General features: G+C 54.5%; 4 protein-coding genes across 4 annotated transcripts; 3 read left to right on the forward strand and 1 right to left on the reverse strand.

Moving 5' to 3' along the window:
- Positions 1 to 8,652: 8,652 nt before the first annotated feature.
- COL26b_003138 (uncharacterized protein) lies at positions 8,653 to 10,222 on the forward strand (the record flags this gene model as incomplete). The annotated part of the gene is made up of 4 exons (XM_053176041.1): positions 8,653 to 9,582; positions 9,643 to 9,754; positions 9,811 to 9,922; positions 9,982 to 10,222. 4 exons carry the CDS (start codon positions 8,653 to 8,655, stop codon positions 10,220 to 10,222), a joined length of 1,395 nt encoding a protein of 464 aa, XP_053039941.1.
- Positions 10,223 to 10,705: 483 nt separating this feature from the next.
- On the reverse strand, positions 10,706 to 14,472 carry COL26b_003139 (uncharacterized protein; the record flags this gene model as incomplete). Its single annotated transcript, XM_053176042.1, has 5 exons — positions 10,706 to 10,970; positions 11,024 to 14,109; positions 14,172 to 14,292; positions 14,353 to 14,393; positions 14,446 to 14,472. 5 exons carry the CDS (start codon positions 14,470 to 14,472, stop codon positions 10,706 to 10,708), a joined length of 3,540 nt encoding a protein of 1,179 aa, XP_053039942.1.
- A 475-nt stretch (positions 14,473 to 14,947) lies between these two features.
- On the forward strand, positions 14,948 to 19,187 carry COL26b_003140 (uncharacterized protein; the record flags this gene model as incomplete). The annotated part of the gene is made up of 2 exons (XM_053176043.1): positions 14,948 to 15,265; positions 15,315 to 19,187. The coding sequence occupies 2 exons, from the start codon at positions 14,948 to 14,950 to the stop codon at positions 19,185 to 19,187; spliced, it is 4,191 nt and encodes a 1,396-aa protein (XP_053039943.1).
- A 4,550-nt stretch (positions 19,188 to 23,737) lies between these two features.
- On the forward strand, positions 23,738 to 26,551 carry COL26b_003141 (uncharacterized protein; the record flags this gene model as incomplete). The annotated part of the gene is made up of 3 exons (XM_053176044.1): positions 23,738 to 23,834; positions 23,892 to 24,908; positions 24,981 to 26,551. 3 exons carry the CDS (start codon positions 23,738 to 23,740, stop codon positions 26,549 to 26,551), a joined length of 2,685 nt encoding a protein of 894 aa, XP_053039944.1.
- Positions 26,552 to 27,453: the final 902 nt, after the last annotated feature.

Raw genomic sequence — 27,453 nt, forward strand, 5'->3', positions numbered from 1 at the left:
TCGCTGGCAAGAATTTTCTTTTGAGACAGCGTTAGGGAAGGATGGCGACCGTCTCTGCATGTCAGATTGGACAGGTGGGCATGTCGAGCAGAGGCTGCGGGCTAAAGGCGGGATAAAAAGGATGGATGGCAAAGCCGGTGTGTGTGCGCTATGCAGCAGGAGTCGACGATCCAGGCTGACATTCGTCCCAGAACAATTCAGGATGAGGGGCAGGGCAGACCTGGACAGCGGTTCGGGCCAATCGATGCCTCGATTGCGGACTAGGGCGGGCCACTGATCAACAGTCCCAGCATCCAAGCACAGGAACATCGTCCCATGGATGCGGTGCAGCGTGTATGTACACTACTTGGTACTGCATAGTAGGTAGTGAGCAGGCCAACTTCCGTGGTGTAGCATCCGTGTCTTGTTGTACTAGAGGCATCATGGAGTGGCCCGCTCCGAATGCTCTGCTGAGATGCGTGTCTGATGTTGCGCACATGAGCGACGATCGACAGGCGCATCTGCAGTGATGGGCGTGGGTATCTGCCCAAGTATGCTCTCGTTGAAGTCGATGCCCAGACATGTGTGTGTGTTGATACTGCGCAGTCCAGGAAGCTTTTGCATCCGTGGGTACCCGGATCCGCAGCCAGAGTGTTTTTTTGAGCGCTTGTCTGGACTCGCCCGCCGGCGTTCATGCCGGGATCAGCAAGGCACATTGGTGTTGTTCGACGGCGTCCTGACAGGGACAGAGATGCCAGGGCTTGACAGGGCTCCAGGGTGCGATCCGGAATAGAAATCGAGCATGCAGTGGCAAGCAAGCCTTACAGCCAATGGTGATGTGCGCGGAGGACGACAGTACCTAGCGCGGGCAGTACGCCAGATGGGTAGGTATCTGTAGATGGGACGAAAGGCGGAAAAAGGACGAGCGCCATTACGTAGATAGCGTAGTGCGGTTCGTCGTCACCGGGGGGCCGAGGACTGGAGGACGTCGTTGGAGTCAGGAGGCGTTCACAAAGATAGGTACCGTTGCGCAGTAAATGGAAGTACCGATTCAGGCAAGAGGTTGTGCGCATGCGTGTTATGTGTGATGTGTGTGATATGATGTGTCGTAGGATTGCCGTGTGCCGTGTGCCGCGCTCCGTCCTGCCCTTCCTCTTCGGGGCGGAGGCGTGGGTTCTTCCTGGATCGTCCCTGAAGAGGCTGATGAATGGGCATCGGCCGTCGATTTCCAGCGATGATCGGCTCTGATGAATCGTGGAAATCACGTGGAGAATGTGTTCATGTATGATGGGCGGGTTCCAGTTTGGGTTCCATTCTTGTTCCACCGCATCGATTGTCAAAGGATGTCGGACGGGACAAACTGTAAGAGGTTGATGAGACAGAAAACAACATAAAAAAATACAAGCCGTGTTATGTAATTGCCATTGGCAGATGGAGGTCCTTCCTCCATGATCCAATGGGTCTCGAAACAGCAGGAGTCAATGGCCGGGCCGGGTCCACCTTCCTTGGTTTTAGTGCATTCATACCCATACATAGTACTTCTCTACCTCACAGAGTACCCGTACCAAACCAGGTAGGTAGGTACGCAGTAGGTAAGTAAGGTAGGCACCTTGTCCCGACCCAGTAGGTGCCTTCCCTGCGCCTGGGGGCCATTGGGGGGCCATTGGGGCACTCGGTCTCGAGGGGCCTTTTTTATTTTAATTCTTTTTTTACTGCACAGGGCAGCTGGGGCTGTTGTCATCGTCTCCATCGCGATGCAGCAGAGAGCGGCACCTGCCTTCCCTCTAGTGGCTATTTGGGAAGGCGCCTACCAGAACTCAGGCCATTACAAGGTATCTCACCAAGGATCTTCTGCCGCAGGGTACTTTACTCCAGGCGCGAACAGTTTGGGGACAAGGCATTGGATAGGCGCCATGTACGAGATTAGGCAAGATCTGAGCATGCAGGAGACCAGGTACGTGTTTCTTCCGCGGATGGGGGCCTCTAAAGTGTCTGTCCATCGTGAGCATTACCTTACCTAGGTATCCGTAGTCTGCCGGCCACGAATAGTAGTTGTGTATCCACAAGACCTACATAGTTGAAGTATCTTTAAGTCTTACTTGAGCATATACTGCCTCCCCTCTCCAGGGTTCTATGGATAAGGGACAAGGCACAATGCAATGAGACGCATTCAGCGTTTGGCGTGGGGCAAAGTCAACTGTTCTGGCCTTGGTTTCTCACGTCCGTCTACAAGGCAACTTAGTCAAGGAAGTGGTCAGACACGAGACAGAAGTTCAAGGAGTTTGAATCATTTGACTTCCAATAGAGTCAATTAAACCCGTCAGTAGAAACATTAACCCCCGGCAGTTAATCTTGAAGGTCTAACATATAGGCCTTTAAATATCTCGTTGAGCAAGTCATGAACATTCCTTGCCCAATGCCAACAGAATAGAAGTTGTCTCCAACACGCACAAACCTAAGACTGGAAGTGGCAGGCATGATTCCTGCGCCAGCCCTGCGCAGCTCCGCACCGCACCGCACCGCACAGCACAGCACAGCACAGCACAGCTCGGCGCCGGACCATCTCCGCTCTCACCTGCCTCCGGCTCTGTTGAGAACGCGAGAGGGACACCGAGGCTCGCCAGGATCAGCCGCCGTCCTGAGATGGGGCTAGTTGCTTTGCGATTCTTTGGTAAGATACGAGAACCAGGGAAGTTGCTTGCTGTCACGCCCACATCTCCCCTCCTTTTGGTCCCTTTCCCGTCCATTGCAACCTCTTCTTGGAGGCTTTGCCATCTCCAGCATTCGGCATGGCCCGGGATGCGCTGTCTTGCGGGCTGCGGTGCCAATTTAACCTCCAATGACCCGATCCAATGGTTTTCAGCGGCTCAGACCGATCGAGTTGTTGTTGGTGTTGCCATCCAGTTTCCCCCCTGCTGGCTGCGTTTGCTTTCGTGCCATGCAGTATGTACTTCTTTGCCTACTGCACTTGCACTTGCACTTGCACATGCAGTGTAAGCTGTTTGCTGTGTGGCTGCATGGCTTTCGCGCTCTTTGCATTCTTCCGCCCTAGGCATGCAGGTAGCAATGCGGGTAGCAGCGCTGCCTCAGTCGCCTCCTCCGCCTGCCATAGCTGCAATAGTCGCTTTCAGCTCTGCTGCAATGCCATGCCATGCCATGCAATGCAATGCAGTGCGCTGCGATGCGCTGCATTCCCATCACAAAAACAAAATCTTTCTCTCAACAACCCTCGTCATAATCCCCTACACATATATCTCCAGATGGCACACTACGACATGTTCCGCGGCGCTTCTTATCGTAGGCATCGTAGGCATCGTAGGCATCGCAGGCATCGTAGGCAGTTGGGGCTGGCCAAATGGTGCAAGTCACCTACCATAGTATGGTCATTCTTGGTGCTCCCTCTCCAACCCAACCCAACCCCCGTCCTGCAGCTGCCATGGAACATCGGGACATCAGCCTTATTGCACTACATGCCCAGTACAGCTAGAACAGCCCGATACTTTTACGGGACAAGCAAGACTATGCAACTCGAACCTCGTGCCAGATTGCCATGCTCCTCGACGAAAGCACAGCTGGAGGCAGCCGCTCCCTGCTTTGCCTTGTCTCAACTCAGCAAGGATGGCCTTTTCAAACGCGGCACCTTCTTCCCTTCCCCCCCTCCCCTCTCTCGTTCTCGCGGAAGGTTGTCCTCAGCTGGACTGAACTGAACTGAATTGAACTGAACTGGGTCTTTAAACTTTCCGGCGCCCTGCACCTTCCGCAACGACTGTGCGTCAACAATCCGATTATCCAGATGGGGCCATGCCACTGCTGCAACTGCAACGTCTCATTCCTCCCTGTTCGCTGTGGCCCTTGAACTCAAAACCATCTCCCCCCTCCTTCAATCAACCTAGCCCCCCCCTGCATCCTCCCGGCCTTCACCAGCGGCCCGGCTTCTAGAACGGAAATCTCCCTGACGTTGCTTTTTCCCAGGTGGCAACAAGGCCTTAACTTGACCGGTCAGTTGGGGCGCACCCTCGTACGGATACCCTCAGCATCCTCGTTCTCGTACCCCCATCATCTCCTCCCGGCACCGCATCGGCGCGTTCCACTGTGGTGCTACAAACAATACTACAAATCGCTGCCTACCTAGCACATACTTCACCAGCATACGCACCGGATACCTACTGACAACGAGTCACGATGCTACTGACCTGGCCGTTGTGGACGCCGCGGAACCGCCATTATCCATGTTCTTTGCTTCAATATCAGCAACGGCACTCTATATCGGAATCCGGCCCATCAATAGCGAGTCGTTCCAGAGTGGACGTCCATGGGACAATCTTCGGAAAAAGAGACAACGGAAACCGTTGGATGGATGTTTGATAGAAACTGCCAACGACCTGACCCCAAGTCGCCATCGTCTCATCAGAGGCAGGGAGAAGAAACAAAAGAACCTTGACCATCACCTGCCGCGCTCTGCCTGAATCTCTGTCCCGCCGTCGACATCAGCTTGTCGATACCGTTTGATCGATTCCCAAGACATCCGGGATTCACAGCGTCATGGACTCTCTTCTGCCGGCGAAAGGTTGCAGATTTCCGTAGCAAAGGGACGCTGCGAGACAGGGGGACATGTGGCAGGCTCGAGCTCCGAAGCCTTTCGCATCTCTTCCTTCTTTGCTTTTTTCCACGACCCCACCATGGAGGAGGTCATTGCTCCTTGACTTGTCGGGATCATGGGTTATGCGCCTGGACTGCAGATTCATCCATGGCAACTTCTGCTGACCGCCACACCCGGATTTCAACCAGAAAAAAGGATCGACTTGTTCAAATCGGACTTACATCGAAGTGGTCAAAACCGCCTGGCACCAAGGAGTCGATACCCACGCCAACATGGCGTCATGTTGCCGCCCAATTCGCGGCTGGACCTGCCGCAGGCTGGTTTCTTCCCAGCGGATCACCACTCCATGTCCAGTACGGGATGCATCCATCCGTGGAAAAGGGGATGCGCCCTGCATACACCCGGGCAACTTTCTTTGAAAAAAAGTCACCAAAGTCTCGAACCAGCGCCGTCAAAATCACGGTTGCCGCGGCCCCCAAATATCCACTTGAGCCCCAAAGTTGCTCTGATTCGGTCATATCTATGAAAAAACTTACAGGGTATTTTTGTTGCGCGCGATTCGGATGACTGCCCCAAAAAAATGTCTTAGCAAGGGGCTGTTGCATCCACATCGGAAGTATATCCTTGGTTCAAGCTGTTCAACAAAGACGGAATTCAACCAAATGTAGTCTTCCTACGGCCTGGCAGTCCGCAGCTCTGAAGCTTCCAAGTCTTCGCCTTCGGTCCAGCAGGACCACGAACAGCCGCCCGGCCTGGTTCATTCGGGTCAGCGCGCTACACAGTCTCGGCCTTTCGGTGACGGCCACGGGTGGAACGCCTTGCCGTTCGACGCGGTCGGCAAAAATGCCTTTGCTCTCTCAGAAAGCTAACGCTAATCGGATGAACTGCCTCTGAAAGGTTGGTGGTACCACGAGGCGCCGAGGCATTCGAGTTTGGTGGCAGAGCGGGATCATTTCGCAAATTAAAACAATAATGCGGCTTGATATAGCTCTCCCGGCTCAACATCTCCTGGCAAACAGGCAAAGCGCCGATGGCAGGCGGCTATTGATACCTTGCTCATAATACGGCAACCCCAAAGACGGAAGCTGATCGATGGGCCATGTTGTCGGAACCACAAGCAATCCCGGACCGAAGCGGGTTGACGAGGAGAACATTGGAAGCTTAATAAGTCATTTCTGAGTTGCAAGCTACAAAGATTCACAGGCAACTGCGCTCAATTACCGTGCGTCAGGGGGAAAAGTAACCTGCACAAATCCTTTGTTTAATTCAGGTGGGATGGGGGTGTCGGGCCCGTCGGCAAGCTTCAGACATCCAGGACTAATTCAACCGTTTGTAGAATCTCGACACGTTTTGATAACTTGGGAACCGGATCGCGATCAACCTCGGCGTCAAGATCACATTTCTAGCGCTTAGGCCTCTATCAACCAGTGAATACCCCTCGGGAAGTTTGACAATTTAGACGAAATCAGGCTAGGGGCTTTGGGACTATGAGCACATGGACTCGATTCTTCAAGTTCATATTCAACATCTTACGTGTGCCCTAGACTGTGGTTCACTATGCACTGCGAGCTCCTTTACCGGCAGAGCAATTGGGTTGACCAGGTTGATGCGCAAAGGCCTCTTGCAACAAATTCATCTGTTCCGTATTCAGGGGTTCCGGACAAGGGGTTTCGCGTTACCAGCATAGTCGTCATGTTCGTTCGAGACAACCCTCGGTCAGATGCAGTATCTGACCTGTCACACAGCTCAAGACCACTGGCACCTTTGGTGTGTAACGCCTCATCTTCTCCTTTCCCAAGGAGGATGATCAAATTTCCAGATATGCCATTTCATGCAAATTGTCGTTCATTTCCATTATAGAGAAGCTCCGGCGGGGAGATCCTAGGAAGACACCTGCCCTGGCCTGGAGCTCTTTGTCCCCACGCATGCGACAACTCTAAGCACAAGCCCAGGTCAAGATACTAGTGAGAGCATTTTCGACTTTATGCTCGTTGTCGTCATCTCATACTGGGCGGGGAGGTAATCAGGACAAGAAATGTCCCAATGTGCGTGCTGGTCTACCGGGCATGGAGTGCAATCCTGTCATACGCTCGCAGGGTCGGAATAGCCCCTCTATACTGACGATAATCCCATCAAGTTGCACGTATAATACCGTTGACTAGCTTACACTTGAGCTCTACGCCCACGGACCACCGTCGTCTATCAAAAGGAGGAAGGTGGTGATAAACATAGCACAGCCGCGCTCAGTGATCGTCACCTCAGTCGGAGGTAGCAGTACCACTTCAGGCAAATATCAATAGGTATTATCGGCTCGTTCTGTTCCGAGTGGGTGAGTATTTCTGTGCCAACGTACGGGTTCTACGGGGTGCTGGCTACCCTCAATACTAAATCTGGAAGCCGCATGTGGGAGTTGAACCGGCCCGACGAGTCCATCCCGCTCTCCCGACGCACCGTGGTCACACATCATGACAACAATCAAGCGTCGCTCAACTCCCGCGGAACTTGAACTGGCGTCTCGTGGGTAGCTGCACATTATTCAGAAATGAAGCGTCCAAAAAACTATCGCTCGAATCGCGCAAGAATACCACCCTGATGCGACACTATTTGCGAACATCCAATCGCAACGGTTGTCGACGACATCATGTTGTCTCTATGTCGTTTCAATGCTACCATTGGGTTGTCGTTCGGGGAATATACGGCAGGACCCTTTTCGATACGACCTGGGAACAGACTACGTTCGCAAGCTGGCTACGACAATGCGATCAGACTTAGTGACAATATTGCACAGCAATCGAGATGGACCATAGCTCCCACCGGCGTGACGGTGCGCGGAGGAGACAACGGGCGCAGCGCGTTGGTGCTGGAACTGTTCCATGTACATGCTCACACGATAGGTTGCAGTCACGTCTTCGTCGTACAACGTCGGCTGCGGCATCTCAGCTCGAAGGCGGTTGATACGATCGGTACTTGAGTCCTCCTCGTTGACAGGAACGGCCATCTGATGAAAGCCGGGCTCCGGCTCGAGCTAAGAGGCTAGACTCTGAGCATCGACAGCAACTGTCAGGGGTCCGAGTGATGGCTTCTCGACGCAAACCCATCACATCCCGGCTTGGTGCTGGATCAGCAGCACCTGGAAGAGCACTACGCAACGGGAGGTTGGCTAGACCTGCAAGGCACGAGCCAACTGGGGCCACAGGAGAGCCGGAGATTTCGCCGCTGTAGATGTAACCGTAAATCCCTCTGTCTTACGGACGTAACAGCGGATGACGGTGACGAGTTGATGTTGTCGTAGTCGCCAAATCCACCTCAACGGGCGGCGGTTGGCAACGTGAGCCACCTTACTGACTGCACAGGCTCTCAAGGGACACGGCCCATGGATTGAAAGTCAGCGACAATCGTTACGAAAAGCAGAATGGGGGCTGGGGAGTGGTTTGCTCCTTTCTCCTTGCTGGTTTCGAGTATACGATGACCAACAACGGTGCTCCGCCGGCAACCGTTGCTCGCCAGCCCACACCCACAACCACGGTTCTGCAAATTGGTTTTGCGGGATTGAGACCGACGGTCCTCAACCAAGGTTTTGTTTCAAGCACGGGCCGACGGACTGTTCCTGGCCCCAGTTGGGTCGGAGGAGACGATCCCCTGACTAAGGGGATGACAGTCTGGGTCACATGCCATGGCACGTGATCCAAACTTCAAACGCGCATGGTAGCGTAGGGGACTCTGGACCCTGAAAGGGATGGCGAGGAGGTCAAAGTTTCAGCCTCTGGGACCGGAGACGTGGTTGTTCGAGAAATGAGGTGAGATGATGCTTCATATCGTAACATGAAGAAATAAGCACCGGATCGACACCAAAAGAACCACAGTCGGCTGTGGTTGTGAAAAAGTGGTGACTAAACCACAATTAAGCTCACATTCAACCTCTTCAACTGTCTTACAAAGGAGAGACAGCGAGCGACGTCAATCGACAGGGAGAGAGAGAGAGAGAGAGAGAGAGCGCCACCTCAAACTCTAAACAAAACATCAAAACAATCAACCTATTGCATCAACAAAAAAAAAAGTCAACAATAATCATAATGGAGGCAGCCGCAGCAGCAGCGGGCGCCAACATCTCGGCCACGGCAGCCCTGCACCAAGTCCCAACAGGCCTGGGCTTCGGCTTCTTCTTCCTTCCCTTCGCAACCGTCGTCTGCTTCCTCATTCCCGTCCTTTACCTCTTTCCGCCGATCCCGGCAACAACCAGCGACGCCCTGCGCGCAACGCACTCCAAGATTGGCATCGCCCCGCCAAAGAGCAATCTCCGCGACCAGTTCTCCGCCCAGCACCGCGAGCCTCCGGCCGGCGGCGCCGTCGCCCGGCTGCAGGCACTCTGCGTGTACCCCATCAAGTCATGCCGCGGCATTGAGATGGCCAAGAGCAAGCTGCTCCCCACGGGCCTGGAGTTTGACCGGCTGTACACCTTTGCGCAGCTCAAGTCGGCCTTTCCCGTCGCCGTCGACGACTCGGAGGAGTCCAAGGACCGGCACAGCTGGGAGTTTGTCACGCAGAGGCAGTTCCCGCTGCTGGCGACGGTCAAGGTGGACGTCTTCGTGCCGGACCCGACGAAGCGCACCGTCTTCATGGAGAGCACCAGCGACGCGTGGATCGTCTTCCGCTTCCCCTGGCAGGACCGCGGCTTCGCGGGCTTCGTGCAGTGGGTGTCCGCCAAGATCCGCGACGGGTGGCGTGCCGTGCCCGAGAGGGAGGTCCTACTGCCTGTCGAGTTCCCCACGGAGAAGGAGATCCAGGAGCGCGGGTACACGTACGAGGACGTGCGGGTGTGGAAGGAGATGGTGCCCGCTCTCAACATGGAGAAGGAGATCCCGAAGGAGCTGAGCCAGTATCTCGGTGTGAGCAACAAGCTCGCCATCTTCAGGGTCGACCCGAGCAAGCTAAGGGAGGTGTATCGGTGTGCGCCGACGAAGGAGGAGGCTGGGTTCCAGACCATTGTTGGCTTCCAGGATGCGGTGAGTGACATTTTCTGAAGAGATTGTAAGATGAACGTTGAGCGCTGACGAGTGAGACAGTACCCCATTCACTTGATGAACCTCAGCAGTCTTCAAGAGTTCGACTCTGAGGTGCCGAAGGACGAGGAGCTCACGCAGCTCGACGTAAGGAGGTTCCGCTCCAACATCATCGGTTTGTGGCCCTTGCAAGTTCACCACACAGTGTGACGTCTCTAATTGAAGCCTCAGTCGCCGGTGCGCCCGCCTACGATGAAGAGTCGTGGAAACACATCACCTTCACCCAGGGCACCTCAAAGATCACCGCCCCAGCAAAGTTCCAAGTCTCCTGCCGAACGGTCCGGTAAGTCCCGTCTCTGACTCTCTCTCATCTAACGGCCGGAAGCTGACTTGAGGAAAAAGCTGCAAACTCCCCAACGTGGACCCAGCAACCGGCGTCCGTCACAAGGTCGAGCCCGACAGGTCCCTCCGCAAGCTGCGCGAGGTCGACGAGGGCGCGCCCAAGATGGGCTGCCTTGGCATGCAGCTCTGCCCGCTCTTTGACGGCACCACCGACCGTGTCGAGTTCATGCAGGCCTGGCTCGAGGTCGGTATGGACGTGAGCGTGGAACAGCGCGGGGAGCATGTGTACATCAAGCAGTGATGATGGCGTTTGTTTTGTAAACCACAGTCACGGGATGGTTGTAAGATCACGCAAAGAATAGAAATCACGCAAGTAATAGAAGGTAGAGGGCCGGGGGCGTCATCGTTATTCAACATGCGGAACAGAGAATAAATCAAATCATCATTATCAACAGCACTCGAGCCTCCATAGATAGATCATACCGTTACTCCTCCCAAAGGCCTGGGTTCGTTCCCATTAAATACAACGTAACCGCCCGAGCGAACAAACACGCGAGTGATTTTCATTTCCGCATCCACGGCCCCATTTGCACGCGCTCCTGGTATCCAACCAAAGACCCCCTTCGCCCATCATACAAAAAAGTGTGTGAAGAACCGCTTTAATGACAAGAAATTTAGGGCATCTGTGGTATTCCATTTCGTCGTCATCATCATGATATGCCGGACCCCAGCAGCGGCTGTCGAGAGACAACAGCGGCCGGGACATTCGCTCTCACTCGCCAGCCTACTTAAGGTCGGCGGGTGTGAGTGCCTGGACCATACTGGTTCCCTCGCTGAAGCGGGTGCGGAAGATGCGGTTCGCGTTCTGGAACATGCCGTCTTTGAGGGAGACGACGATGAACTGCGAGCCCTTGAAGCGGGTCTTGATCAGCCGGCCAATGTTTTGTGTGTGTGACAGATCGAGAGCGGCGTCGACCTCGTCGAGAATGTACATTGGCGCGGGCTTGAACTGAAGCAAGGCCATAATGAGAGACAGAGCGATGAGTGATCTGCAGATTGTTAGCATGAGTGTCCAAGCAAGAAAGAAAACAAAGCTTCGTACCTCTGTCCACCAGAAAGCTCAGTCAAGCTCTGCTTCCACACCTTTCCGAGCGAGACCTTGACTTCGAGACCATCGCTGATGGTCTTACCCTCGGGAGGATCCAGCTTGGCGAAACTGCCTGGCAGAAGCTCGTTGAAGATCTGACCAAAGTCGCCGTTAACCTTCTGCCATGTCTCTTCAAGGGCCTTCTTCTTGTAGTCGTCGAGGCTGATGATGGTTTCCTCAATCTTCTTCTTGTCGCGGATGACCGTCTTCATCATGTGCTTGAGGGAGACTTCCTTCTTCTCAACGCTTTCAATCATGTTCATGACCTTGGGGTTGATCTTCTTCTTCATGCCCTGGAAGCGGTCCGTCAGGTTGCGGAGCGTCGCCCTGCACTCCTTGATGTTCTGGCCCTTGAAGTCATACGGCGTTCCCGTGCGGCCAAAGCTGTCCTTCTCGTCGGCAATCCACTCGTGCTCCTTTTCCAAAGCCGCCACCCTTTGCACGGATGATTCCTGCTCCTTGTGGGACTTGTCAAGCTGGTGACCCAGCTTCTGCATCTCAAGGCTCTCCTCGGCGATTCGAGCGTTCTTGGACCGGGTTGCCTCCTCCAGAGCGTGCAATTCGTCGTCGAAACCGTGAAGCTTGGCGCGCTCATCATCCAGCTCGGCCTGGACGCCGTCGAGTGTCTCTTGCAGGCTCGCCGTTTGCTTGACAAGATCCTCAATATCTTGCTGCTGAGCCTTGATGGCGAGTTCGACTTCCTGGAGCTGCTCTTGGGCGGCTGACAGATCGCCGGCAACTTGTTCAGAGTCAAGCTGAGCACCCTGCAGGTCCTTCTGGTGCGCCTTGACCGAAGCGGTGTTCTTCGTGAGGTTTGCTCGGAGTTTGTCGAGACACTTTTGCAACTCGACGAGCTTCGCGTCTTTGTTGTTGTCAAAGTCTTTCATATCCTCTTCGATTCGCTTGGCATCAGCAGTCGCTTCTGAATGCTTCTTCTTGGCTTCCGCTGTGTCGGTCTTGAGCTGGGCAATCGTCTCCTTCATGTTCTCGACCTCCTGAATGATGGACGAGGACGAGTTGCCGCTGATTTGCTCCTCGGCAAGCTTGATCTCGTGGCTTTTGAGGTCAAGCTCCTGCTTAATCTTGCGGGCGTGGTCGAGCTTGGACTTTTCGCTGGCAATTGTAAGCTGGAGTTGGTGCAGAGAGCCTTCGGCTTCCTTGAGCTGACGAGTAATGTCGTTCAGCTTCTGCAGGGTGACAAGCACACCGCTAGAGTTGGGCGAGCTACCACCAGATAGCGTGCCGGAGGGATCGTAAGAATCTCCCTCAAGGGTGATACTCCTCATACGGACGTTGGGGTCAAAAGTGACCTTCTTGGCCGTATCTGCATCCGCGCAGATGAGAGTGTTGCCAAAGACGTACTCCATGGCAGCAGACACCTCGTTGTCGTACCCGACGAGCGTAAGGGCCAAGTCGACCTTGCCTGGCGCGATTCTCTGGGCCGTGGCGATGGCCTGGGCAGAGGCTTTGAAAGTGTTGATCTTGTTCAGGGGAATGATGGTGACACGCTTGCGAAGCTTTCCTCCTTGAAGCAGCTGAGTACCAGTGACTTCAGTGTCGACCACGACGTTGTAGAGACGTCCACCTGCACAGATCTCAAGAGCTGTGCCGGCTTGGATATTCTGCTTGTCGAGAGTGAAGAGCTGAGCAACCAGACCCTTCACCTTGGACCGGTCAAAGTTGGGAACCGGGTCGGCGTAGTTGAAGTCAATGTTGGCAACTTTGCGCCTCAGGCCGTCAGCCTCCTGTCGAAGACCGCGGATCTGCTGTTGGAGGGAAGATTGCTGCTTGTAGAGCTCTTCTTCTTGGCCGGGTTGGAAACCCAGCTTGCCAAGCTCCTTCTCCAATTTTTGGGCTTGTGCCCTCAGACCTTCGAGATCCTTGAGGAGATCGGCGTTCTGCTCCTTTGCCTTCTTTGCGCGCGGCTCCTCCTCCTTGATACGTTTCTCCAAGTGCGCAATCTTCATCTTCGCTTGCTCTTGCTCGGTGAGGGCAGCAGTAACGCGATTCCTGGCGTCTTGAAGCTGGCCTTGGTAGCCGCTCTCCTGTCCATCCTTGGATGCAACACCGGTCTGCAGTGTCTGCAGCAGCTCCTCCTTGGATTCGACTTCTTGGCTCTGCTTCTCAAGGTCATCTTTGGCAGCGTCGTACTTCGCCTTGGTCGCCTCATATGCCTCGGTCTTGCTTTGCAAGGTCGCTTCCAGCTCAGCCACTGTCTTTTCCACGGCGGTCTTCTTTTCTTTCTCTTCAGCCATGCTGGACTTCTTCAGGTCCATGACTGTCGCCAGTCTCACAATCTCGTTGGAATGCTTCTTGACGGCGTCCTCCAGACCTTGTGCCTTTCCTCCCTTCTTGAGCTCCTTGTCACGCTGCGCGCGCACTCTCTTCACATCCTCCTCAAGATGGGAAATTTCGCTCTTCAACCGTGTCGCAGACTCCTCGAGGGCTTTTTGTCGTTGCTTCTTGCCGTCGAGATCTGATGCGAAATGCTCCAGCCTTTCTTGGTTTTGTACGTAGTCGTGCGCGACAACCACTCTTGTCAGACGCTCGAGGTCGTTTTGAGTTTGTTGGAAGTCGAGGAATGCGCGCTTCTCTGTCCGCAGCTTCTCGAGCTTGGGCTCGATTTCTTCTGTCAACAGACCTGTGATTTCTTGCAGCTTCATCTCTTTCTTGGCCATCGTCTTCAGTGCCTTGTCCCTCCTATCTTCGAACATCCTGGTTCCTGCGGCTTCCTCAATCATGGCCAGGATCTCTACAGCCTTCATGTTGAGGACTTTGGTGATCCGACCTTGCATAATGAGGAAGTTGGGGTTGTTGATGTTCAGCTGCACAGACTGGAAGAGGTTCTGCACTGTCTGCTGTTGCGCACGATGTCCGTTGATGAGGTATTTGGACGTGCCGCCGAGGACGATCTGTCTGGTGACGCTGATTGTCGCATACTCTTCGAAACCGATTGGTGACTTCTTCTTATCCCTATTATCGAAGACAATCGTAACGCTCGCTTTCGTGACACCGGCCTGACCGCGCTTGTAGATAAGGTCCTATGGCCAGTCGCATCAGCATGCAGTCAACCGGGAACGGTCATCCACTATGTCTTTCTTACCTGGAGATTTTGCGCTCGGACTGTGGTCATGTTCGTAATACCCAGAACGAAGCAGATGGCATCCAGAATGTTGGACTTGCCAGAGCCGTTGAGGCCAGTGATTGAGTTGAAACTCTCGTCCCTGTTCTGTGTGAGCCCTCGTTCCCTCTCGACCCATCGGATGGAAGCAATGTTTGTTTACCATCCTGAAATCACCGTCCGCACGGCGTACGACTTAAAGCCCTGGGAAATGTCAGCGCAAGAAAGCAAATGCAAGTGGGATCGAGTCGCATACGTCTATAATAACTTCTATGACCCTCATGCTGCACTGGTTAGTCGTTGTCGGTGTTGTTGCTGAGGAGGACTTTGTCGGTGTCGAGACTTTTTGTTTACTTTCGCTCGGTCGCGTTTCCATTTCACCCTCCCTGAGCCCCCCCTCGCATGGAACCCTCGCCCGCTTGTCCCGCCCGATAAGGCCCTTATCGGTTGCAGCAACCGCGAACTTGCCGCAAGCGCGACTTGTCATTGCCCCAGGCCAGAGAGCCCCACGACCTTCAGCCGCGCTAAGCCAAATGCGGACTCGACCAAAACATTCGGTTCGCAACGCAATTGATGAAGGCCCATCAACACCACCGCACACACATCTGTACAGCTTTGCTTCCCACTTTTGCTATCCTCTTTTTCCCCTACCAAGCTCCTTTACCAACCTCGACTCCCACTCGACCTCCATGACCAGCTAGCTTTTCACCTTCTCTTCATAGCGACACTATTGCGCCTGTCGCGCCCTACCCCTCACAATGGCTACGATGCGAGGCACGCGTGTGCCCGTCGGCTCCGCGTCATGGATCTCTGAAGAACGAACGACCGCCCTCAGCATCGTCCAGGCGGAAGCCGAGGAATTTTCTTTTGCCGCGAGAAACGAGTTGGACTGGCTTAACGAACACATGGCCGGGATCTTCAACGAGAACGAAGTGCACGTACATCCTTGTCACCAGCAGGCATCAGTTACTAACACTGTGATCAGGAACGTGGCCGAGATTTTTAAGACTCCAGGAAAGCTTCGCGGCAAGACGCCACGCACGGCGCGTAAAATTGACAATGGCGAGCCTCGAGTGGTGAGTCTTCTGTAGCCCAGGCGCGACAATTATGGCTAACGATGTGCAGCCACTATCAGACGTCTTCTCCGCAACTCCTCAAGGCGCGCCGACCGCCTTCACACAACAGCTTGCTCGGAACTCAACACCGAAGCTCAACGTGGCGAAATCAACATCATCACCCCTACTTAGCAGAACTGTCTCCCCGCATAAAGCGGCCGCATCCCCCAAACCCGCCGTCACAAAACAGCATGTCGCCCTTGCTGATTCTGGCTACTACGGCAGCCAGGACATGGACAACATTGACGACGATGAAGACGACATGGACGTCGATCTTATCGATGACGATACCCAAATTGCCGATGTTCGATCCAGCCCTCCCAAGACTGCCGGAAAGAGCGGTCACGTCGCCTTCGAGACCAACGATGAGGAGAACGCGCCACCGAGTCCGACCGTAACGAGGACAATGCGCTCACCTGAAGTCACATTCCAAACCACAAAGGAGGAGCAGACGACCCGAGTGATGAGGGATATCACAGTGGAAGCCCCAGAGGAAACTTCCGAGTCACCAGCTCCTGACAGTCCGGCCAAGGAAACCGAGGTCGCTACATCTCCCATCAGATCCCCCAAGCCTCGAGCTGCGAAGAGCGTCTCACCAGTCAAGACATCTCCAGTCAAGACCTCACCTGTCAAGCGCTCCCCAGCCAAGGAAGCTTCTCCTGCGCCATCCCCCGAAGCAGCGCCATCGCCCTCTCCTGCTCCTACACCAGCTGCCGAGACTCAGGAGGACGTGGACGTCCACCTGGACGAAGACACCCGATCACCGTCCGTTGATTCGAGCCCGATTCGCCCTGTTAGGAAGAGCAGTCTCAACTTCGCTTCGCTACCTGCCAGAGAGCCTTTGAAGAACAAGAGCCTCGGACCTCGAGTGTCAAGGACAAGCCATCTGGATAACCACCGCACAAGTTATTATGGTCGACACACTGGTGGAAAGAGCCTGGGCAACAACATGAACGTTCCCAGTGCTTCAGAGGATGAAGAAGACGAAGATGCTGATGATATGGACATCGATCCTGTGACGGATGCGGCAAAGGAGGAAGACAGCTACGCGTCTACCCACAACAAGGCGTACACTCAGCGTTTGCAAGACCAAATCAACATGCTGGGTAAATCTCAGCCTAATGCCACCCGGCCTTCCAAATCGATCCCGAGCTCCGCAGTTGCCCAGCAGCTTGCTCAAGCAACTGCACAGGCAGCTCCAGAGACTAGACCAGCGTCACCAAAGAAGTCTACAGCAGCACCACCAACACCTGGCGCGTTCCCAGAAGACGACGAGGAAGACGACGATGACTGGATTGCACCTCCTGTTCCTGCGAAGGACGCCCCAGCTTCCCCTCCCCGACCGCGTCTGCCTAAGAGTCACACCGCCGATGTCATGGAGGGCATTGATGGCGCTGACACTGTCAGCGGGTCGGAGTTTGCTTTCCCCAAGCAGAAGGAAACACTTGGCCGGCCTGGTTCTCCGAAACGGGCCCCTGTCGTGCCTGATCGTACCACTAGCTCGCATGGCCATGGCAAGTCTGCTTCAGTTTCCGTCTTGCCAGATCTTTCCAAGGACAAGATGACCGAAGGCTTGGTTCCTTCCCAGAAGCACATTTCCGTCTCCAACCCTCTGTCTGTCGTGCCCGAGGATGGACGGCCTGAGTCTCCCAAGTCGCCGACCAGAAGCTTCCGAGACAGCCCGCTGAAGCAAGTCAAGAACAAGCTGTCTTCCATTCTGAAGACTTCGAAGGGTCTTCTTGCTAGCAGTGCGGCCATCAGCGCCGAGGGCAAGTCTTCCATGATGTCACCCTCCACGGTACGACTCGGGTTTCATTCCGAGTCGTCTACGGAATCTATCGTTCCTCAGTCCATCTCAGCGGAGCCGCTGTACCCCGACTTGTCAAAACATAGGACAGTTGACTCTCAGGCGACAGCCACTACTGGAAGCCCTGAGCGCCCTGTGGCCCGGAGAACAAGGGCATCTGTCGAAAAGGAGAAGGAGGACAAGCGCAAGGAGAAGGAAGCACGGCTGTTCGCTGACCAGATGAGCAAGCTTGACAAAGCCAGGGCTGAAGAGCGAGAGAAGGCCCGGGTCTTTAGTGAGGAGCAAGAGAAGATTGCGGCGATGGAGAAGAAGATCGCCGCCCAGAAAGAAAAGGAGAAGGAGAAGGAGAGAGAGAAGGAGCGAGAGAAGGCCGTCCGGACGCCGGCACCTAAGGAAGCGCCAAAGCCTACGAGGACCAGCCCACGCAAGGCCAAGAACCAAGCCGAAACCGATGCCTCTGCTCCTGCTTCACAGCCAGAGAAGCCAGATGTGGAGATGGCCGAGGCGCCAGCCCCTGTGCCGCCCCCTTCAGCCTCTCGATCCGCCGGCCCGGGCCAGGCGACGAGGAACAGAGAGCTCCGCCGCCCTACGAAGCCGACGAAGGAGACTGCCAGCAGGGCGAAGCAGCAACCGACCGTCATTCGTGTTAACACTACTTCTCAGCACTCTCAGTATCACCCAAGCAATAGCCAGCTGTCTTCAAACTTGGAGGGAACCCTTGGCTCATCTACCAAGCCCAAGTCACAACCCAGCTCGCATAGCAAGCAGGCGTCGGTGAACAGCTTCAAGAGTTCCGCTGGGTCAACCGGGCGACCAAAGGCCCTTGAGCTTGCTGCCAAGCGCAAGGAGCAAGAAGAACGAGATCTCCAGAAGAGAAAGGATGCCAAGCTCGAGCTCGAACGCAAGCGCGCTGCCATGCAAGAAGAGGAGCGCAAGCAGGAGATGCAACGGCGACAGGATGCCGAGAGGCAGAGAGAACAGACTGAGGCAAAGAAGAGGCAGGCTGCCATTGAGCGTGCCAAGCAGACACGAGCTCCGCCTCCTGCCGTCCGAGCTCAGCCCAACGGTCCTGTTGATTATTCCGCAAGCCAGCGGAGCGATGGACCTCCTACGCGTCCGCCCTCGCGTCTGCAATCGACTATTCCTCGATCTCAGGAGGATCGACCGGTCAATACGATTCTTTCCAACGCGTCCAAGGCCGGGTCCAAGCGACCACTCCCGCAAGACGAGGACAGCCGCAAGCCTGCCCGCAATGGGCCTTCGTACCAGGCCAAGGAAGCCAAGCGAAGGCGTACTAGTGACGACTTCGCTGATGAGCTTGACATGGACATCCAGCCCCCAAACATCAAGGGACCTCCCGTTCGGCCCCCGTCAGTTGGGTTCAAGAAGGTTTGTCCTTCTCATCATCCGACACAGATTCTAGCGTCAGCTAACAGACACAACCAGGAGATGCCCAAGCCAATGTACTCTACTGGATACAGCAACGGCCCACAGAGCGTATCGAGGGATTTGTTCAAGGGCGTTGTCACGGCCCAGCACAACAGCACGGTCAAGGCAACCAAGCAACTGGATATCAACCAGTTCGCCAAGGGAGAGATTCCGTTCAATCCCAACCCCAACCCTGCTGGCCCGGCGCACAAGACCCCGGCTCGGCCTATGGCTGCCGCAAGCACCAAGACAGCAACGATTAAGAAGTCTGCTACGCGGTCGTCGCCCCGATTCCAAGACGGCGAAAAAATTGAGCTGCCTGAAATCGACACTGATCCTGAAGATGAAGATGAGAACGACGACTTCGTGGCGCCTTGGGCTGATTCACCCGATCTGCGCCGAGCTCTCATGCGACAAGAGACTCTGGATCCTCAAGGCATCTTTGGCCCTCCTCGAGCCTTGAACATGGAAGAAGTATTTAATAACAGCAAGGAGAGATGGCACAAGTTCCGCGCCCGCACATCTAGTGCAAACTGGAGCGGATCAGACCGCTTGACGGAGGATGAGATCAGGAAAGATATTGCGGCTCGCAATAGGCTGCGCAAAGACGGCGGCTGGTCCTATGAGATGAGCAAGGATTTGAGCTAAGCGCCATGTGTGGTTTTTAGGCGTTGTTATCGTGTATCAGGGATACAGCTGTGTTGGAGACACATGCGAACGCGCTCATGAGGACATTAATCTGCGGGCAGGATCGGATGGGTGCCAGGGGAGGCCACAGGGCTATAGCATTGCGTGTGCGTATCATTCATTGCCGTAAAGGCAATACTGTGTTAAAGGACTTTATTTTTGATTGCGGGCGTTTGGCAGGCAGCATAAAGCATTGGTTTTCGAAGGCAATATTTTTCGCAGAATGAAAAGACACATGCGTTTCTGAGCGAGACTGGTTTTACTTGCTTGAACAACATATACCACAGCACTGTCATATGGAAGCTGACGCCATTTGCCGAGCCAATGATGACGCTCGGGATGCATAGAGGGCTGTTCTATGACCGGGATGTCCGCTCCGTTGGCGGAGCAACCACGGCGCGTAGACACGCGTTCTGGTCTGTGAGGTCGGCGGGGGCGGGGCAGAACCGACGTCGTCCCAAGTTTCATGGTCATCTGTTTTGGCGAACCTTGACTGGCGACTCCTTATGTTGGTTTTGCTAAGCTGGCATTGAAAACTGCCATTGCTGACATGGTCGAGGCCCATCCGCCTCGCGTTTTCGCCATGACTATTCTTCCGTTGTACCCTACCTTCTTTTGAACGTTTAAATGCGATATCGTCCTTGCTTTCTCGGACAGCGTTTCTGACCGTCCATCATCTGCTATCCCTTTACAGACAGGCCTGTTTTCCCGACTCAACTCTGGCTGTTTACTCTTGAAGCCTGACTCCAGAAGAATAAACGGCCGCGCAACCTGGGCTGTGCCTCTGTATCCTTGTCTCTGGCTGTCGAAAAGGACGAGGCACGGACAAAAGCTCCGTTGCGAACTACGGAGCGACCCTCTTCGTCCTCATCCTGTAGTTCTTTGCTGAGTTCAAGGACTTGGTCGTCTGTTTTCAGTTTGGACCTGGATAGAATGCTCGATATCTCGGCGCTCTCGGACATCTGAGCAATCGTGTGCCAGGCGTCGTTGGGTATGCTGAAATCTGTCGTCCTGAAGAGGATGCAAACACTGGTGGAGATAACAGCGAATACAGTGATAATTGCCATGACGATCCAGTACCCTCGACGACTGACTGGCACTGTTGCAACTTCGAAGATCGTGATGGTGATGTTCTCGTTTACAGTAGGTGGGAAAAAACTGATGAAACGATGGTAAATCATCCGCGCTTTCGTGAAGTACGCAGCCTGTAATGCGCGTGCAAGACTCCGTGTCACTCATGACAGCATTCAACAAATTGGCGTAGACTGAGTGAGCTTGTGTCATGTTCTCATGGGGCCCGCAATTCGGGCAGAACGAAAGCGGCACGTCGAGCGAATGGTCGTAGGGCCAATTACCAGCCAATTCATCCACTTCGCCATATTCTGCTGAATTCACTCTGTTACGAGCATTAATCAGAGAAGCTTTGAGGCTAGCGGGGCTGATGTGCATAATTTGACGGTCCTCAGGCGTCGTTGAGTTCGAAGCGACTCCAATTTGTACGCGAACATCATGAGCTACATCCAAATTCCAGCCAGTGTTTCGAAAGAACTCAGCTCCTTCGAATGCAGGTTTCGTGTATATTGGGCCCGTAAACACGGGCTCCGCTCTCGGTCTCGTTCTTGTAGCGACCAGCTTCAGATTCTTCGTAGAAACGCGACACGTCATCCTAGATATAATAATGTTCTTAGTTCCTCCGTGTAAGTATCTCTAGGGCGTGTATTTGTATTGACTTGCTCGTCAAACCCTTTACAGATATTCCTTCTGATGTTGCTATAGCGATCCATGCGCCTTTGTTCTTCTTCTGAGAGGAGAGGGTTTCTGGGAGTACCATACACATTCGAGGCTTCTTCCATCACCAACTGGAACAACCTCGTGATATTGAACGTCTGCTTCAGCCACATATTTTCCTTGCTAGATAGAACAGACTGGATTGCGTTGTTGCCAGTGCCGTTCACAGCTCGTACCGACGCAGTGGGGGGTCACTAGAGTCCTCAAAAATGTGATCAATCTTCGTCCAGTTGGCGCCGATATCCAGCGGACAAACCTGCCAAACCTGTTCTGGTTAACAAATGGCGGAAGCAAACAGGCAAAGTTATCTGTGCCAGCCGACGAAGGCTCTGCACCAAGAAAGTTCTCCAGCGTAAGCCCGTCTACTCAGACAGTGCCACATAAGCTGATACTCGGCGGGTTCTTTCTCAAGTAACAAAAGCTGAGGTTCGTCACTTCTGGGCGTACGCAAGTCACTCCCGATTCCACAACTCTTGCCGTGCCGCGAAATTCTTGCAATTTCCCCCTTGCTTGTGCCGAAGATAGAGGAAGAAATGTTCGAATGGTCGAGCCTGTGTCATCGATCCCTTCGTCTGTGACAGGGACTCCAGCGTACTCAGCAAACGTCTCTGATAGGTAAGGTGGCTCTTGCCAGTCGTTCTTGGACCGTTCAGATTGACCAAAACGAAACGAGTAAGTCTTGTTGACGACCTTTAGGCTGCGATATGCATCAGAAGGGTGCCGCGGAAGCAGTAGATTTCTAGGTCGGAAGCTCGATTCGTGAGTTTCGGGCTGGGTACGCCCTGTGTTCACTAGATTGACCTGTTGAAAAAACTTGGCTCCGGGAAGTCATCTGTGTCGCTAGACCACAACATATCATGCAGTACTCCCGATTCCAACTTGTATGAAGTGACAAACACTGAGCGGAGCCAGTACTTGAGACTAGACCAATAGAGACAGCACCTCCGGGCTCATGTTAGAGTGGACAGTGTCTTGACACGAGAGTGCCGTTCATAGCTTCCGTAGACAGCTTCATCTCAGCTTGAGGGCAAGATCCGAGTGTGTGCTGATCCGTTGCTGATAATGTTCAGATTTGCCTAACTTTTGTTGCATGGGGAGGCAACGGAATCGGCCATCTATCTTGCAGGTCTCTGATGTAGTTGGGTGGCTGGCAGATGAAGTGGCTTGACTGGTCGACTCCCGTCGTTAGTTTGAGGCGCGGCTCATCACGCCTCCCGAGATCAGCCCGGTAGAACGGTGGCTTAGCGCACTGGTAGAGTCGCAATTCTTAGGTTCGATTTAGGCCATCGAGGTGGTAGGTATCCACATTCGGAGGTTCAGGTTGAAGCAAGGCGACCCTATCGACCATTACGAGGGCACGAGGGGCAGCTGGAATGAGCGAGCTGAGGCGTCCTTTCAGGGCTGGTGCGGATGGAGGGGCAGCCAAAGGAACAACGGCTGGGGTTTGCCGGGGAGTCCCTGAAGGGACTGCTAAATAAAAATTTGGACCCCTGCCCCATTGACCCTCTGCTGCCCGCGCAACCGAACGAACAGGAAGGACGGACGGGCCGTCAACAAGACCTTACTCTCTGTGGAAGGAAAAAGGTAAAGCAGGCCAGGTCGCAGTCAATATTTGCTTCTTCGCTTTCGCAAATCCTACCTAACCCAGCTGATGAGGCTCTCAACTCTCCTTTTTTGACGACCCGTGAACCTCTTTTCTTCTTGGACGACGTCGACACAGCGTCGTATCACGCATTCCCCGCCATCAGCCGTCTCGTCTGCTCGCCCGTTGCCAGACCAGACAGTCCCCCTCGGCTTTGCATCTACGGCTGCTTTTTGACGTCATTCGGTGAGTTGCCCTCCCACGACAGGTCGCATGCGCGGCCACCCAATCACTTCTGCATCTACCCTGAGAAACCGACGACGAAAGACGGTGAGCAGCCAACCACTGCCGGCGGCTTAGTCTACTGCCGTCCTTGCCTCCGACTGGCTGCTGCCCGCTTGGTTTACCATCGGGTGCCCTTGTCTGCATCGTCGGACCGCTACCTTTTGCTCCCCCGCGGTGCCTGGCTCCGTCATCTAGCATCGACGCCAATCCTTGTTGCTGTCTGCAGTTCTGCGAGACATAATAGACTCCTAGACTCGCGGTGTCGATTGCCCCTCCTTCCCGTTTGTGGCGTCCATTTGGAGACTGCTCGCCCGCTTATTGCACGGCTGCTTACTCGTCTGACACGTCTGATTCGCTTCGCACGATACCTCTCACTCGCGGATACCACCACCGTTCTGTCGCAAGCTGCTCGTCTTGTGACATAACTGCTGACACACTTGCTACCATAGATCTCTACTCGTCTGCACCTTCCCTCATCTTCCACGACCAGCGATCGCACTTGACAACCATTCAACGAGGTTGCCTCTTTGCCAGTTGCACCGCCTCACCTCGTCCACGCAAACTTGCAGTTGCGCTACTCCGCACTACGAGGCGAAGCCACCTGCAAGCGGCAACGTCACGCCTGCGACTTCGCCTTCCCCAACGCACACTCTGCCAATAGCTTGCCAGCCACGAGCACTCGATCGAACGAGCTGGATCCAACTTTGGGCGACTAGGAAATTTCAACAAAACTCGCTCCTCAGCACGACGTTCACATCGTTTCCATACACGACGACCGACCTTGGGATGCATCTTGCGCAAAATCAGGCAGCCTTCACACCTTGCTAGCAGTTGACAACCTCTATCCACCGCCAGGATGGGAGGAGTTGACATGAGCCGCGACTACTACGCGGACCTGGAGCTTCCAGCGAACTCCGACGTGAACGAGATCAAGAAACAGTTCCGGAAACTTGGTACGGCGACGTCTTCCCCGTCCGTGCCTCCTCGTCCGGCATACTGACTTCTGCTAGCTCTCAAGTATCACCCCGATCGAAACCCGGGTAGAGAAGCCGAAGTCAACTCCAAGTTTCAGATGATTCAGTCGGCCCACGAGGTCCTGACCGATCCCGACTCGAGAGCCAAGTACGATGCTGGAAGAACACGATCGAGATACCCAACTGCTTCTGGAGTGAGGGGCAATCCATGGCAGAACGCCGGCTCCAACTTCCCGCCTCCGCCTCGTCGCAATGCCACCTCAACGGCTCGTAACCCGCCGTCGTCGGGAGCGAATAGGTACCGCAACTTTGCCTCGGGTGCAGCTCCCACGGCCAAGGCCCAGCAGCAGAGTGACCCAGAGGCGAAACGGAATGCCTGGCATGCCTTCGAGAACATGAGGGGCAAAGCGAGCCAGTCTCAACCAAAGCCCAAAAACGAACCCCCGGAGCCCCCTAAGCGACCTGTGCCACGAACACCCTCCCAAAAGCAGCGAGCAGAGGCCGCCTTTGGAGCACGCAAGGGAGGTTATGTGCCTCACTCGCCTGTTCCTGGTGACGAGCCTCCAGTCAACGCCTCCAATTACTCCACGACCAACCGTCACTCCAACATCTTCGCCGACAATGCCCGCAGACAAGGTGTCCCAGACCCTCTTGCCCAATTCCGTGAGGGCTACGCAGACAGTCGGCAGAGCACACCTTACTCCTCGCACGGAGGAGAGAAGACAAACCCGTTCGATGGGGTGCCTATCGGACGAGCCAAGAGCACTCGTGAAACTCCTCGGCAGCCCGAGGAAGGGTTCGGGCCTAACCTATCACCCGGAAGCGCTCGTCAACGTGCACAGAGTGTTCCGCGTCAGGCCAGAACTGAGCCTTCAAGTCCTCGAACGTCCTCGACGCCACAAGACGACCGACCGAACACCGCGACCGCTACGGCAGCTAACTCACCCAAGGACCCCTTCAGATCCAGAGCTAGCGCGAGATACACGCCGCCGAATGCGAACCCTGGCTTTGCTCAAGATGGCGGTCACCCCAAGCCAGCAACGGCTACTGATGGTGAGTTTGTGACTGTTGGTTTCACGGAGCTCAGCTAATATAGTCCAGAACATGGAAACACCAAGTCTGCAGGAAAGCAACAGGCATCTTCAATGTACGGCACTTCTCATTATTCAACTTCTTCTTTCGCTTCATATATCAAGCCGAACTTTACATACGGCAAGCAGCCTTCGCCCGTGATTTGGGAGGAGCCGACGAAACAGCATCAGAGCCAGAAAAGCGAAATGTCGTCCTCTGCGTCATCTTCTCCCAGTGGAGATAGCTTGAGAAGTCACTCCCTTACACCATTTGAGCGCAAGCAGGGCGAGCTTCTGAGTAGGCTGGTTAAGAGACAAGCTCCGGAACTAACCCCGCTTGGACGCGAGAAGCGCCAGATCACCACTTCAAAACAGAATCCCAGTCCAGTGCATCAAGCTGACAGAAGTGACTCTACTAGCTTCAACTTCTCCATCGACGATGATACCTTCACTCGCACCGAACCCGAGCAACCTTCAATCAGCCGGCGAAGCACAGACGATATTAACACCAGGTTTGTCAACAACGATGGATCTGAGGCCTACCAATTCAGTGCCGGAAGCCCTGTTCATGACGCCCAGGGCCGTTCTCAGTCTGGAAGCCGCGTAGGTCGTCGATCACCGATTAAGCGTCCGACCTTGCGACACCAGAAGGACTTTGCCGGTCAGCCTACAGGATCGCCCTCGTCCGAAGGTAAATTTGATGCTCAGGACTGGACCCAGCAGATTGGCGCCCAAAACTTTGCCCCGTCCGTGTCTACCTCCCCGACACGCACCACTCGATCCAACTCCCGCAAGGCAAAGGTGAAGCCCACGGCTGGTAGCGCCGGCTTGGTGAACGATGAATATGACAGTGATGAGGATGGTGATTGGCGAGGCCGCAAGACTACTGCAGAGCCAGTTGGCGCGAAGAGCCCGAACGCCATGGATATTGATCCCCCACAGGCCGGAGGCGCCCCGAATGCTGCTCAGTCAAACGGCGCGAGGAACATCCCGGTTGAGCCTTCTCGCCCGGAATGGAGGCCTGGTAACGTCAATGGAGTGATGGAAACCGCACCTAAGTCTACAGTGCGGAAGCCTGACTTCAACCCCAACGCCGCAGGCTCTGAGGATAGTGAAGAGTTTAGGGCCAGCTTTGCAGATCTCAAGAACGTGGCGCCGTTTGCGCAAACTGCTTCCGGACTTGGTTCCTTGGGTGACCTCAAGATGAACCTTCCCTTCGAAAGCCAGCCATCTAGCAGCATTCCTATCGAGAAAGAAAAGAAGCCGGCACTTGAATTTCCGGTGGTGCCCGTGGCACCGCGCCCTCCTCCTACCTTTGCGGTCGGTCTGAAGCCAACGGGCGGAGCTTGGCAAAAGTACATCCAAGACTTTCAAAGCTATGTTCTCAGATGGGAAATCTTCAACGCTCAGGTTATCGAGCATTTCAACGCCCGCAAGACAAACATTGCCGATCTTCGAGCCCGCAAGGGCTACGACTTCATAGCCTCTCGTGGCGACGAAGAGCTGATGGAGTACCTCGACTGGATGCAACAGGACAAGGAGGTGCGGAGAAAATGGGCTTTGGCATGCGAGGACCACGAAGCACGCATCCGAGAGTTCATGCTGTATAAGAGCAAGATGAAATGAAGAATGACATGGAGAAGCCATGTCTTGAGAGGAGTGGACTGTATCCTTGTTCTCTGCCTAGGAGATGGGCTTTTTTCGACTTTGACGACAGCTTGGACTGATGGGAAACGACACGAAACGATACCCGGCATTTGGGAGGATGTTATTCACGCTTCGACCTGTCTCTCACTTCTTGCGACTGAAAAGTCCGCATTGCACATACGTTCGGTCGCCGACGTGCGGCGACAATTCATTACGACATAGACGGGGGGTGTGTTGCCTGTGTACACTTCATATTTGCTTTACATCTCGCAGTCTCCTTTCTTCGCACTCGGTCCTGGGTCCCTCAATTTGATGGAGAACGGTTGCGCTACCCTGGAAACTCAGATATGGCGATGATACGCCGAGCCTTGGTTGTTGTCTGCCTCGGCTGGCTTGGAATGGGTTGCGTAATACTTACTAGAAACTTGGTCGTCTTCGAAGGATGTTGGGGGCAGGATTGGTACTCGCGGGCAGCCAGATAGGAAGGAGACAAACATCGAAATTAATGCCACAGAATCAGCCCTATCTTTGCTTCTCATGTTATTTCCAGGCCGCGGCGATCTTGGCGCGTTCCCCACTCCTGGTTGGACGGACGTGTCTGGCAGCAGAGCTCTGCTTACTGGGCCCGCTGCTTCCACAGGTCAGAGCCACGCAATGATCTTGCTGTAATTCTTATCCCCTAGTGATACCTGGCGTCCAAGCATGGCAATCCTTTCAAATCCCCGGTTTCCTTCCTCATGCCCTGTCTGTCGTTCTATGAAGCTGACTCCTGACAAGATGCCAATAAGTCAGTCGTTTACTTCTTGAACCTATCTATTAGAGACCAGAAGTTTCCCGTTCAGTCTTGGTGTTTCTTGCCTTTATCTAACACCCTCTTGCCT

The sequence above is a fragment of the Colletotrichum chrysophilum genome (assembly GCF_026319265.1).
Source record: "Colletotrichum chrysophilum strain AFK26 chromosome Unknown scaffold_17, whole genome shotgun sequence".
NCBI lineage: Eukaryota > Fungi > Ascomycota > Sordariomycetes > Glomerellales > Glomerellaceae > Colletotrichum > Colletotrichum chrysophilum.